The 12,914-nt window shown below is 40.0% G+C and overlaps 1 protein-coding gene across 1 annotated transcript; it reads right to left on the bottom strand.

The window, feature by feature from the left end:
* Positions 1-1,370: 1,370 nt before the first annotated feature.
* Positions 1,371-12,187, bottom strand: LOC121005669 (keratin, type I cytoskeletal 19-like). The gene is made up of 7 exons (XM_040438444.1): positions 11,693-12,187; positions 10,494-10,576; positions 9,955-10,111; positions 9,571-9,732; positions 8,687-8,812; positions 7,333-7,565; positions 1,371-1,578 (listed from the first exon to the last, which is right to left on the bottom strand). Exons 1-7 carry the CDS (start codon positions 12,185-12,187, stop codon positions 1,371-1,373), a joined length of 1,464 nt encoding a protein of 487 aa, XP_040294378.1.
* Between the last annotated feature and the right edge of the window lie 727 nt (positions 12,188-12,914).

Here is a 12,914-nt window from a genome sequence, read left to right as displayed (position 1 = left end):
AGGTTGCTGTAGCTGGTATCCCAGTGGGGTCCCATAAATGCTCAATAGGCAATAAATCTGTGACTGGGGAGGCTGAAGGTGGGTTTACATGCCCCAATACTCGGGCTGATTATCCAGAACGAATGTTTGTACAAACACTTGTTCCAGACAATTGGCCAGTGTAAAGGTGCTGCAGATAATCTTTCATGCAAATGATCTTTCGTGCAGACACCTGATTCATCATTTCTGGGCAGCAGATCATGCTGTCTGAACAGTGATCTGCTATCTAGAATTTCTAGAAATAATGATTCTGCATGGGGATGTAAATGAAGCAAGGAAGTGTTGCAATCCAACTGAGGTATTTCTGGGAAACCCTTGCTGACTGAATAATGTCAGTAGGAAGCCTTGCCATGAGAGGCAACACATGTGGCTGCAGAATGCTCTGCACCTATTGCTGAGTTGTTAAGTGTCCTTAGTATCACTACCATGGGTGACTGACAAGATAGCTTTTCAGATCACAATACCCACAGTTGGGCAGTATGTTGCTCCACAGAAAAGGCAGAATTGAAGCCCTCACCACAGAACCTGCATTTGTCATTAAAGACAATACGGTTCCCATCTGTAGCACTCCAGGTTTCTTGTTCATGACACCACCGTAAAAGAAAGAGTTGATGGCTGTCTATTAATGGCAGCACTCACAATGGGTGCTATGACACCAAATTTCCTTCTTCTGAGACCTTGGAAATGGTCCGGACAGAGATAGGGGTGTGTAATGAAGGTGCCAACTGTGTCTGGATGGTGGGCAGTGAAAATGTAGGAGCTGCTTGTGCTTGTTGGTGGCTCAAATCATCCTCTCTACTGGTCGCCTGTCTGGGCCATCCGAAGGCTGCTTGCTGTGGTGTGTGCCTTCATGTAATCACTGCTCCCAAGACCTCCTAACAGCTAGATCAGAATAGCCTAGATGGTAGGCAGTTTGTCAAAATGACCATCCTACTTCTCTCAGTCCAATGATGTACTCTCTCTCAAAGTCTAACTGGGTAAAATGTATTCAAGTGTATCATAGAGGCATGTCTAGCAGTCAACCATATCTCACCAAGAGTGAGTATATCTTGCCAAAGGTAGCCTCTGGGAGCCTTTTTATAGGGCAGTGGGGTAAGAAATTTTTATGCCTTCTTGTGGCAAGACCCAGTGTCTAATCAGACCACACCTGTAATCATTTACACATCTGCCTGTGAAATAACTGCATGCTGAGTTTTGCAACAATCTGACATTTCTGTCTGGGTGCGGTATTTTTTTTTTATCAATGAGTGTGCCACGTAGTTATGTTTACAACCTAGTACAGACATACAGTGAAATTCAACATGTCTACCAGCTACATTTCCAATCAATATCTAAATGACTTTCAAGATGAATGGAATTTGACTAGTAGCCATGGGTTTTAGCAGTTTTTCGAAGTGAGCTGTAAAAAGATGGGTTCTTAGTTGTTTTTGGGAGTGGAGAAACTTGGAAGTTGCAATGGAGGCTTCACTGGTTTCATTTAACACTTGGTCTGGTGAACTTGTGTGATCATTTGATGACCTTTGCAAGTTTGCTTTTGTTCTGAAACAGAAATGGAAAGTGAAAAAGTTACTGAAATATCTTGCAGAAGTCTATCCATGTGCTATGGCTGAATAACATGACTGTATCTTTCATATTGTAACGCTGCCCAACCATGGTCCACAGTTGGACCACAATACCATAAGAACTCGAGGTCCTGGTGATATTTCTCAAGGTATATATTTTGCAATTTGTGACTTGGTTTACAGATCCACCCACTTAAAGGTCCATGTGTCTATGTACCTTAACGTTTATGGACACTTAAGAGAGACCAACACAACAGATGTCAAAAATACCAACATATTCTGCCTAACTTGAAAAATATAGATGTAAACAGTTCCTCCTATTAGAAGCTCACTGAGAATGAAGTTCAGAGGAGACAAAATAAGGCTTTCAGGAGGAACTCTAATTACGGTATATGGGTTCTAGGAGTTGAAATAAACTCCTAGCCTAACTTTGCTAATAGGTAGGTGAGCACAATATCCATTGCATACAAAGTGATTTATATATTGTTTTCAATCATCTTACCTTTATCAGATTGGTGAATAGGAGCACTGGAGAGAGAAAGTTAAAAATCATATTATTTCAAATGAAATGCAAAGAAATGGTCTTGCCTAGCCCAAAATTAAATTAGTAATCTATCATTTACATACATACTTTGTCCCATATGTTCAAGTACAACCCCTTTTCATGTGTTCTTTTAGGGCATTTAGAATATTATGGATATGAATAATATGGGGTCATGGAGACTCCATGCAACCATTACTTTTTGCAACCATTTGTTTTATTTTGTAAAATGATCGGTATACAAAATCTTTTTTCAGATGGCCTATTAAATAATTCTGAGTTAAATGACTTTTATCTATTAGATTGGCTAAACAGAGTACCGTATTTTTTGCTCTGCAGGGCACAGGAAATTTGTGCATTGCAAGGTAGACCCATTGATATGTAATAATAATAGCTCATTTCTTCTGCAGTGGGTCAGCAAGGAAACTGCACAGATTAATGTTCATCAAATCGAAGTTCACAAAGTGAAAAGTCGATTCTCTGCGAAGCCGAATTTCCTCTTGCTTCGTGGTAACTAATCAATTTTCCCTAAAATGGTGGTAAAACATTTAAAAAAAAAAATCATACTCACCTCATCCATTTGTTCACGAAGAGTCCTCCGCGGCCATCTTGATTGAAGATCCTGCGCGAAATCTTGTGCATGGTAACGTATGACGTCACCACGCCGGCCAGCGTGATGACATCATCACGCCTCGCACAAGATTTTGCGCAGGATATTCAAACAAGATGGCCACAGCGGGCTCTTTGTAATCAAACGGATAAGGTGAGTATTTAAATATTTTTTTTAACAGATTGAAATCTGATAGCCCTCAATTGTCATCTCAGATGCCGCTATCAGTGATGAACGCAGCATCTGACGGATTCAATGACGGGGAAGGGGGGTTGGCACAATTGCCATTCCCCATCATTGCGCCTGCTGCTCACAAAGAAATGCGCTTCATATGAAAAAGTAATTAGTCTTAAAGCAAATTTCTTTGTGAAATTCAGCAAAGCAGCCGAATCGAAGTTTTGAGAATTTCACTCATCTCTAGAACAGATTACAGCTGGTGGCTGGGGTTCTAGTTGCAACACACCCTAATATGAAATTATCAAAGAAAACTTCTAACAAAACGGGATGTCTAAAGTGGTCCACCTCTCTAATTTGAATATGCGATATGACATTTCCCTTGCAGTGATTGCTGCCGTGATCATCAAGGATTAGGGGAACCATAGCAATGGTGGTCAGTTAATGGTTAAAATGACCTCATTCTTAAAGAGGTTACATTTATCATGTAGCCAGAGTTAATATAAGGCACTTACTATTATTAGTGATGAGCAAGCATGCTCGGCCGAACTGCTGTTCGGCTTGAGCATCGCTATGCTTGGCAGATCCGAGTGCTCGGCCAAATAATTTGGGTGCTCGAATACAATTTAATACAAAGGAAGTCAATGGGAGAACCCCAAGCACCCCCTGCTCGGAAGAGAAGAGGGTGTCTGGTTCATAAAAAAAGGTTAGAAATTGATGGAAACCCCATCAAAATGGTTTGGCAACAGCATTAAGAGGACAGCTGGATATGTCTTAGACTCCTATTATGTACGACATACAATAGACAACCACACAAAGGCTACAGTATATGCCAAAAGCCAGGTATGTACAAGCCATCCATCTATCCATGAGACAGATAACAGCCAGCATACCTTACAATGGCAGCCTCGTGCACTATGAGATATTCCAAGCCAGCTCTCATCTGACTGAAAACCAGTAAACCTCAAAGTTATTTTGCATCTGTTGGATGGCTTGGGTGGACCTGCACACCTAGATCAATATCATTAGCGCATCAAAAAGTTTTCCGATTGTCCTAACATAATATTCAATAACCTTTCTATACAATTTTGTCATGTAAAAACTCATTTGCATAAACATGGGCATATGGGAAAGACAGGCAAATGAGCAGAATCTCTCATGAACAGCGCCCTCTATTAGTTGCATAGAGTAATGACAAGACTATTCACTCACAACAGTGAATAGTCTTGTCATAACACTATGCAACTAATAGAGGGCGCTGTTCATGAGTCATGATTCATGAGTCATGAATACAGCGCCCTCTATTAGTTGCATAGTGTTATGAAAAGACTATTCACTCACAACAGCGAATAGTCTTGTCATAACACTATGCAACTAATAGAGGGCGTTGTTCATGAGTCATGATTCATGAGTCATGATTCATGACTCATGAACTGCGCCCTCTATTAGTTGCATAGTGTTAAGACAAGACTATTCGCTGAGATCATATTCGCTATATTGCTCTATATAAATTTTTTTGAATATTCATAATATTCTAAAAAACAAATATATAGCAATATAGCGAATATTATGTAATAATTTTGTAGTAAGTCAATGATAATATCTGACACTGGAAAAGCTGGGTAATAACTCAGTGTAGATCGTGAGTTATTACCCAGCTTTCCCAGTGTCAGATTTTATCACTGAGTTATTACCCAGCTTTCCCAGTGTCAGATCTCATCTTAGTGTAGATTGCGAATATTCTAATCGTGAATTTTCTTCGCACATTTTCCATGGAAAACGCTACACTAATATTCTTGTCAGAAGACTATGAAACCAATAGATAGCGCTATTGAGTTATGAACAGCGCCCTCTGTTGGTTTCATAGTCTTCTGACAAGAATATTAGACTTGTCATAAGACTGTGAAACCAATAGAGGGCGCTGTTCATAACTCAATAGCGCCATTTATTGGTTTTCATAGTCTTATGACAGCTGAAAAACAAGGCAAATTCTGCTCATTTGCATGTCTTTCCCATATGTCCATGTTTATGCAAATGAGTTTTTACATAACAAAACTGTATAGAAAGGTTATTGAATATTATGTTAGGACAATCAGAAAACTTTATTTCACCCTAATGATATTGATCTAGGTGTGTGGGTCCACCCAAGCCATCCAACAGATGCAAAATAAGGCTACTTTCACATTGGCAGTTTGGTTTCCGTTTGTGAGATCCGTTCAGGGATCTCACAAGCGGCCCAAAACGGATCAGTTTTGCCCTTAATGCATTCTGAATGGATAAAGATCCGCTCAGAATGCATCAGTTTGGCTCCATTCTGCCTTCATTCCGCTTTGGAGGCGGGCACCACAACTTTGCTTGCAGCGTTGTGGTGTCCGTCTGACGAAACTGAGCCAAACGGATCTGTCCTGACACACAATGTAAGTCAATAGGGACAGATCCGTTTTCACTGACACAATATGGCACAATAGAAAACGGATCTGTCCCCCATTGACTTTCAATAGTGTTCAAGACGGATCAGTGTTGACTATGTTAAAGATAATACAAACGGATGTGTTCTGAACGGATGCAGACGGTTATGTTATCTGAACAGATGCGTTTGTGCAGCTCTATGACGGATCCGCACCAAACGCGAGTGTGAAAGTAGCCTTACTTTGAGATTTAATGGTTCTCAGTCAGATGAGAGCTGGTTTGGAATATCTCATGGTGCACAAGGCTGCCATTGTAAGGTATGCTGACTAAGCCTGTCATCTGTCTCATGGATAGATTGATGGCTTGCACATACCTGGCTTTTGGCATACAGCCTTTGTGTGGTTGTCTATTGTATGTCGTACATAATAGGAGTCTAGACGCATCCAACTATCCTCTTAATGCTGTTTCCAAACCATTTTGATGGGGTTTCCATCAATTTCTAACCTTTTTTTATGAACCAGACACCCTCTTCTCTTCTGAGCAGGTGGTGCCTGGTTGTCTCCCATTGACTTCCATTATACTCGGGTTCTCGGCCGAGCACACGAATATAGCAATGTGTTCGGGCCGAACATCCGAATACTTTGGTGCTCACTCATCACTAACTATTATGTATTTTTATTATCCATATTGCTTCCTTTGCTGGCTAGATTAATTTTTTCATCAATTATACTCTGCTTGTTTCCATGCTTATGACCACCCTACTATCCAGCAGTGGTGGCCGTGCTTGCACACTATAGAAAAAAACGGTGGACTATGCGCACTCATGTGGACCCAGCCACCAAAGAGGCCTACTCTTTTTCCTATATTGTGCAGGCACGGCCACCACTACTGGATTACAGGGTGGTCGTAATCATAGAAATGAGCAGTGTATAATGTGATGAAAAAATGAATCCAGCCAGCAAATGAGGTAATATGGACAATCACAGTCCATTAGTAAGTGCCTTGTATTAAATTTGTCTACATGATAAATGCCATTTGCTGAAGTGAGACAACCTCTTTAAGGTGGATTTACACAGGCAGATTAACTGACTGGCCGATTATCGGGAATGAACGTTCCTGCAAATGCTCATTCCTGACAATCTGCCCGTCTAAAGGTGCTGCTGATTACCCGATGAATGAGCAAAATGCTCGTTCATTGGGTGATCCTGTTGTCCATGCAGGCACCTAAATGATCGTTTCTGGGCAGCAAACTGTGCTGTCTAAACAGCGATCAGCTGCCCAGAAACCATGGAGCTGTATGAAGACGAGCGATCGCAATAGTGACCACTTGTCCTCATACTGTGGAGGTGATCCCTGCATGTAAATACAGTGCTTGACCTCCTTTTAAAGGGATTCTGTCACTTCGTTTTAGCTTATAGAGCTGTGGACATGCACGGCTTGCTCACAGTTAGATCGCCGCGAGCTCGCGCATGCGCAGTGCCGATATAGTGTTCCTTCCCTGTGCTGGCATCAGCCTCAGGGAAGGAACTGCGCATGCGCAAGCTCGCATATTGCGAGATTACGGCGATCTAACTTTGTGAGCAAGGAGGAAATTCGGAGGACGCAGGCGGTGCTGGGCTCCTTCACAGGGGGCGTGGCTGGGCACCAAGAAGGTTAGTACAGCCTCTTGGGCTCCTTACCAGGCTCATTTACATATCTATAAAATCATTTTTTAAACACAATAAAAGCACACAGCGCTATGGGACAGGTATATTGCGGACATGCTAGCAGCGATCTAGCCATGCATGTCCGCATCTCTGTAGGGTAAAACGAGGTGACAGAATCCCTTTAATGACCAGCTGACTGTCGGGAAGGAACGTTTCTTTCCCAATTATCTGCTGCTGCTTGGCTTGTGCCAATGCACCTTTAGAAGGGATTATCTAGATAACCCTTTTAACTCCACACACATGCAATGTACAGTATTTATAAAAATGTTGAGTATTTTTTTTCAGTCTTACATTTTCACATGCTGCATTTCATGCCCTTCTAGAAGATGCTTGTATGTGGCAATTTCCATTTCCAAATGGTTCTTCTGGTCCATAAGCTGTTTGTATGCGATATTTTGTTGCTCCAGATCAAAGCGTATCTGTGCCAGTTCAGACTCTACATTATTGATCAGGCCTTGTAACTGGGCAAGTTGGGAGCCATAAGTAGATTCAGTCTCAATCAGGGATTCCTCAAGAGCAAATTTCTGAAAAAAATGTGCAGCATTTAGACTTTTTCTGATCACTTGACATTTGTTGTCTTGCAGAAGCTATATGGAAAATGATATCAATCACAAAAACGTTAGCAGGAGAGGAGAGGCTTAAGGGTATATGGTAGGACTTACCAGTATTGAGGTGTGGCTAAAAATATGAGGGAGTGACCTTCTCCCTGTGAGAGATGTTTATACATCTCTCCCAACTTTTTGGAAGATCAAAGAGGGACGATTTTGGTTCACTGTGTGAAAGTTCAATTTTCCTGGCATATTTATACACTTCAATAGTTTTCTTTTACACAACGGAGCAAAAATATCTGAATATAGACATTTCTAAAATCCAAATTGTATTTAATAATTCAATAATATATATGACGGGCTCTAATATACAGAGAGGAACCAGACAAGTATTTTCTGGATCAATATTGTAAGTGTAATAATGCAACTCTATACATCAGATCAAAAAGATGGGAGGTCTGGGTTATCCCTCCTGTAGGAATGTTACCAAGGATTGGGGTTCATGTTGAGTGGTAATTATGCAACGTGTCGGTGGTGGTAGCATGTGTTGTATGTGTAATTGGTGAGTGTGTGGCATGTATCTTATCTTAGTAGGATGCGTGCAGCATGTATCTTACAGCATGTGTCAGTGGTGACTATGTGGCATGTGTCCAACCTGTGAATGACAAAATGACAATCGGCATATAGTGGGTCATTTATCATTTGAGCTTGTTTTTGTGCCAGTTTTAAGTGTGGCTTTGCTTTGTGTGCCAGCACCAAATTTATGAAATGGCGCACCTTAATATATCTGGAGTCTGGAGTGCAATGTGGTTTACAAATTTAAGTGTAAAAGCACACCAGGGGGTTGCCTGGAAAAGGTTGCAACTTTTTTGTGACACACATAGTAAGTGAGCCATAATCCATTTCTAATCTCACTTTTAGTTCTTAAATAGAAAATGTTGCAGAAAATGTCGCATTTGCCATGACTTGCGACTTTTTTAGACCACAAAACTGATGTATCTGATTTGATAAATGTACCCCATAATGTCCTAGTTCGTAATTCTAGTAGAAATTGGATAATATCCAGTTCTCACTAATACTTGATCATTAAGGCATACCATGCTTAGCTGACTCTGAAGTTCTATCTCTAAAGTTTGCATATTACGCTTCAACTCCAGGAGGTCACCAGAAACTGACTGCAGCTGTTCTGCCCCAGAAATCATCTCTCTATTCAGTTCTTCACTCTGCAATAACATTGAAAGACAAGAAGGGCATAAGAAAGACATGAGCTATATAAGTTGCATCAAAAAGTGAGAGGAGAGGGCCAGTGGTGTAACTTGAAGCTCCTGGGCTACAAAGCAAATTCTTTAACAAGGTCCTTCACCTAATGTGCCATTCACACCACTTCTTATGTGGTAGAGGGGCCTTTGGGCTCCCAAAGATACCTAGGCCTGGATGGGACTGCTTCCTGTGCACACCCCCCACCTCCCCCATAGCTACATCCTGGAAAGAGTGAAATATGTCATAACTGCTTATTAAATCAAAGAATGAAATGAATATGCTGCAAAAATATTTTAGTTTTTTTTCCATTAGGACAGAACGATCATTGTTGCAGGTTAGGCTGTACTACACAGTAGGCTGTCGGGCATGTTAGTAGTTGTAGTTTTGCAACAGCTGGTACGCCTCTGGTTGAAGACTACTATGGAAATCTTAGAAGGTCTCTTGTTTTATCACTGGGTCAGGCTATGGTTTTATCTATCAGTCTTATTTTGCACCAGAAATCAAGCAGAAATCTGTTTGCTCTGGTTGGCTGCTATGTACATATAAGCACAAGCCCAGCAGCATTTTACAGGAAGGTAGTTTATGTCATGATTCCCTTACAGCTAGAATTTAATAATATAAACTATAAGCAAACATACCAGGTAAACATACTGTATCAAACATATACTAAGAAACATGAGCATCACTTGGAAAGAAGACTGACATTTGACTTTTTTTTTACCCTTGCAAGAAAGATCTCTTCAACTTCTCGTAGATTTCTTTCCATCAAATTTTCATACTGTTGTCGGATCTCTGACAGCACACTGTTGAGATCCACACATGGAGCAGCATTCACTTCAACGCTGACCCTGGCACCCAGCTGTGTACGTAGGCAGTTTACTTCCTGAAAAAAATAATATAAATCTACAACAATAAAATCTATGTCCTTGAGGAAAGTAATGTACATCTGCTATAAAATGCAACTCAAATGTTCTAGCTGTCCTCTGAAAACAAAAGACCAAGATGGCTGACAGCCTCATAAACAGACACCAGTTTGCAAAAAAACCTTAAACTTATGCCAGAGGCAACCTTAACTGTCCCTCTTTTACTCAGAACTACATGTTACCTCCTCATGATTCTTCTTCAGTTCTTGAAGCTCCTCCTGAAGACTGTTAACAGTCATCTGTAGGTCACATGTCTCCATGTTAAGACTTTCTAAAACTCTTCGCAGACCATTAATATCAGACTCAATGTTTTTTCGTAGACTCATATCCAGCTCAAACCTGAAAGAATAGAGAAATAAAGCCACTATCTATCATCAATGCTACTGATTACTAAAGGGTACCTATCACATTGAACACACATATTGGCCTTAGTATTCCAATGGTTGGTCTTATTCAATTCCTTGCATATGTGTATATACATAAATATCGATGAGTAGGACCCCCTACTGGAGTAGTAAGCCCAGAATCAGCAGGCATTAAAATAAATAAAATAGTATACATACTTACACTGTAGTTACATTGAATTTCCCAACTAAGCTCATATGCTAAGCTAGTCTTGCTCTATAAAATGTTACCACAGAATGGACAATATGGTCAACAAGACATGTTCCCTTAAGGGAAAAATCATATCATCTCATCTTAATAGATATTTTTAACTTACTTATTCCTTAGGTCAGCCGCAGCCATTTTGGCATTGTCCATGTCCAAGAACACTTTGGCATTTTCCACATAGGCTGCAGGGAGCTATAGAAAAAAAACATAGACAGAGTTATATAAATCAAAATGTTACATGTAAGGCCTGGTTCATATGTGTGGCATATTTTCCTGTTCCGGTGTAGGAACCAGAAAACAGAAAATAAATATAAGCATCAGCCCCCAAGATCCCCGATGGTTCCTATAATGAGGTCTGTTGCGTTTCTGTTATAGTTTCCATGATTCTGCCGAAGAAAGAACACCACTGCATGCATTTTATCAGCATTTTTGCATGAATCTGTGATGGAGACTCCTAACAGAACTGCCACCTCTCTGAACCTACCCTGATAAGAGACTGTTGTTTCAAAATAAAATATTATATGAAATTCTATATTCTTAACCTTCAGAAAATTTGTGGAGGGGCAATTAGGCTGTTCTAGTTCAAGTTCTGCAAAAGAACTCCATGGACCAGGCTTCATCATATCTCATCTATAAATCCAAACCCGTCAAATCTCATATATAAAGCCAAACTACAGTTATTTGCCAGACTGTATAACAGACTGTAGAACAACAACAATGTTGAATACAACTACCCTCCCCTAGAAAACTACAAGTGTTTGTATATGCTTTTAAGTGTTCCTGCTGTCTAAGTTGAATATACAGGACATAGTAATATCATACATCTGGTATAGAAAAACTCTAAAAACTATGGATTAATACCTAATCAGATGTTTACCTAAATTACTTTAACATTCTGATGTCTAAGGTAATACCCTTAAAAATTTCTACCTAAACATAGCATAAACTGCAAGAAAGTCATGGCGGCTCAGTGGCTAACAATTTTGCCTTTAAGCACTGCAGTCCTGGACTCAAATCTGATCAAGACAACATCTGCATGGAGGTTACAGTATATGTTCTCCCTGTGTTTGAGTGGGTTTCCTTGAAATATATGTGTATGTGTTTGTGTCCACACTCCAAGTAGGTTAACTTGCATTCTATGAAATGGACCCAAATTTGTTCTTCTAAGATAGTGAAATTAGATGATCAGTGCCACTGGAGACAGGGACTGATGAATGATGACTATCTTTGACAGCTCTGCAGAATGTGTTAGTGCTAAATAAGCAAAAGGAAATAAATAGAGACAGGGGGTGTAAATTATGATATTACCTGTTTCTGGAGGTTCTGAATGGTGCTGAAGTAATTGCCACAGTCAGGCAGACCATCAGACTGGTTCTTTTCATACCATTGTCGAATATTCCTCTCCAGTTGACTATTTTCTTGCTCCAAGGAGCATACATTTTCCATATATGAAGCCAACCGGTTGTTTAGTAGCTGCATGGTTTCCTTTTCATTGAAACATAAAAGGCCATCATACCTTAACATGTTGTGAGCCCCATGGTTGCCATGGTGATTTCCATTGGTATAAAAATTTGAAATTCCAGAGTTCCAGCCTTGAGTGAAGTGTCTGGAGATGCTAATGCCACTTCCACCTGATCCTCCATGGACACTGGGAGCTCTGAAATTACTTCTATGGCGGACCTGATGGCTTGCCCCATGGTGGGAGCTACTGGATGTTGTCTGATGAACAGGTACATTTTGAGTTGATGCTTGCCAAATTCCCTGGGAGGATCCAGATTTAACCTGCTTTATGCTCTGTGTCATGGTAGAGCTAGAATGGTATCTACTATAGATAGAGGGGCAAGTTATGCTGTAGCTTGAGCTGTGAAATTAAATTGATCTTTGCTGGTGAAGAAGCTTTTATAAAGCATGAAAGATGTTGTAAAACAAATATTATTGTTATGAATCCGTAAAAAGCCTCCCGTCAGTGTGAAATATAGTTGAAGAGTCATTGATGAAAGGGTGGTTATTCATTGTGATGGTGCACTTTGACACACCTCGAATATATGACTGGCTTACGAACTCTGGTAGTCATGGTCTATCTAGTCACAACATAATATGATCATCCAATACACTTTTCATGAGACTTTAATTTACATGCCATTTATATGAAGAAACATCTACATTTAAAACCCACTAGTAAATGTGACAAATATATCACAATAACTAAATACACATAAAATAGTCATTTTCTTTATAAGTGGAAAATAACATTGACTCATCCTTTATCTACACGTTTTGGAATAAACAGTCTTTGTACTACACAAATTAACATGACTTTGTACTACACAAATTAACCAAATATAACAGGAAATGATGAGCAAATCGATTGGAAACTAATCAAATTACTCCTAAAGTTTCCAAAACTTGAATTGAATCTGAAATGTTTGCGATTCAATTTGCTTAAATTGCTCAAAATGGTGTCCTCTATTTTACAGATCAGAACACAGCACAGCAGGGCAGGGAAGGTGAATAAGGAGGATCACATGAT

Source organism: Bufo bufo, chromosome 6 (assembly GCF_905171765.1).
Source record: "Bufo bufo chromosome 6, aBufBuf1.1, whole genome shotgun sequence".
NCBI lineage: Eukaryota > Metazoa > Chordata > Amphibia > Anura > Bufonidae > Bufo > Bufo bufo.
The sequence above is the reverse complement of the archived record's forward strand: the minus strand, read 5'-3'. Positions and strand labels throughout refer to the sequence as shown.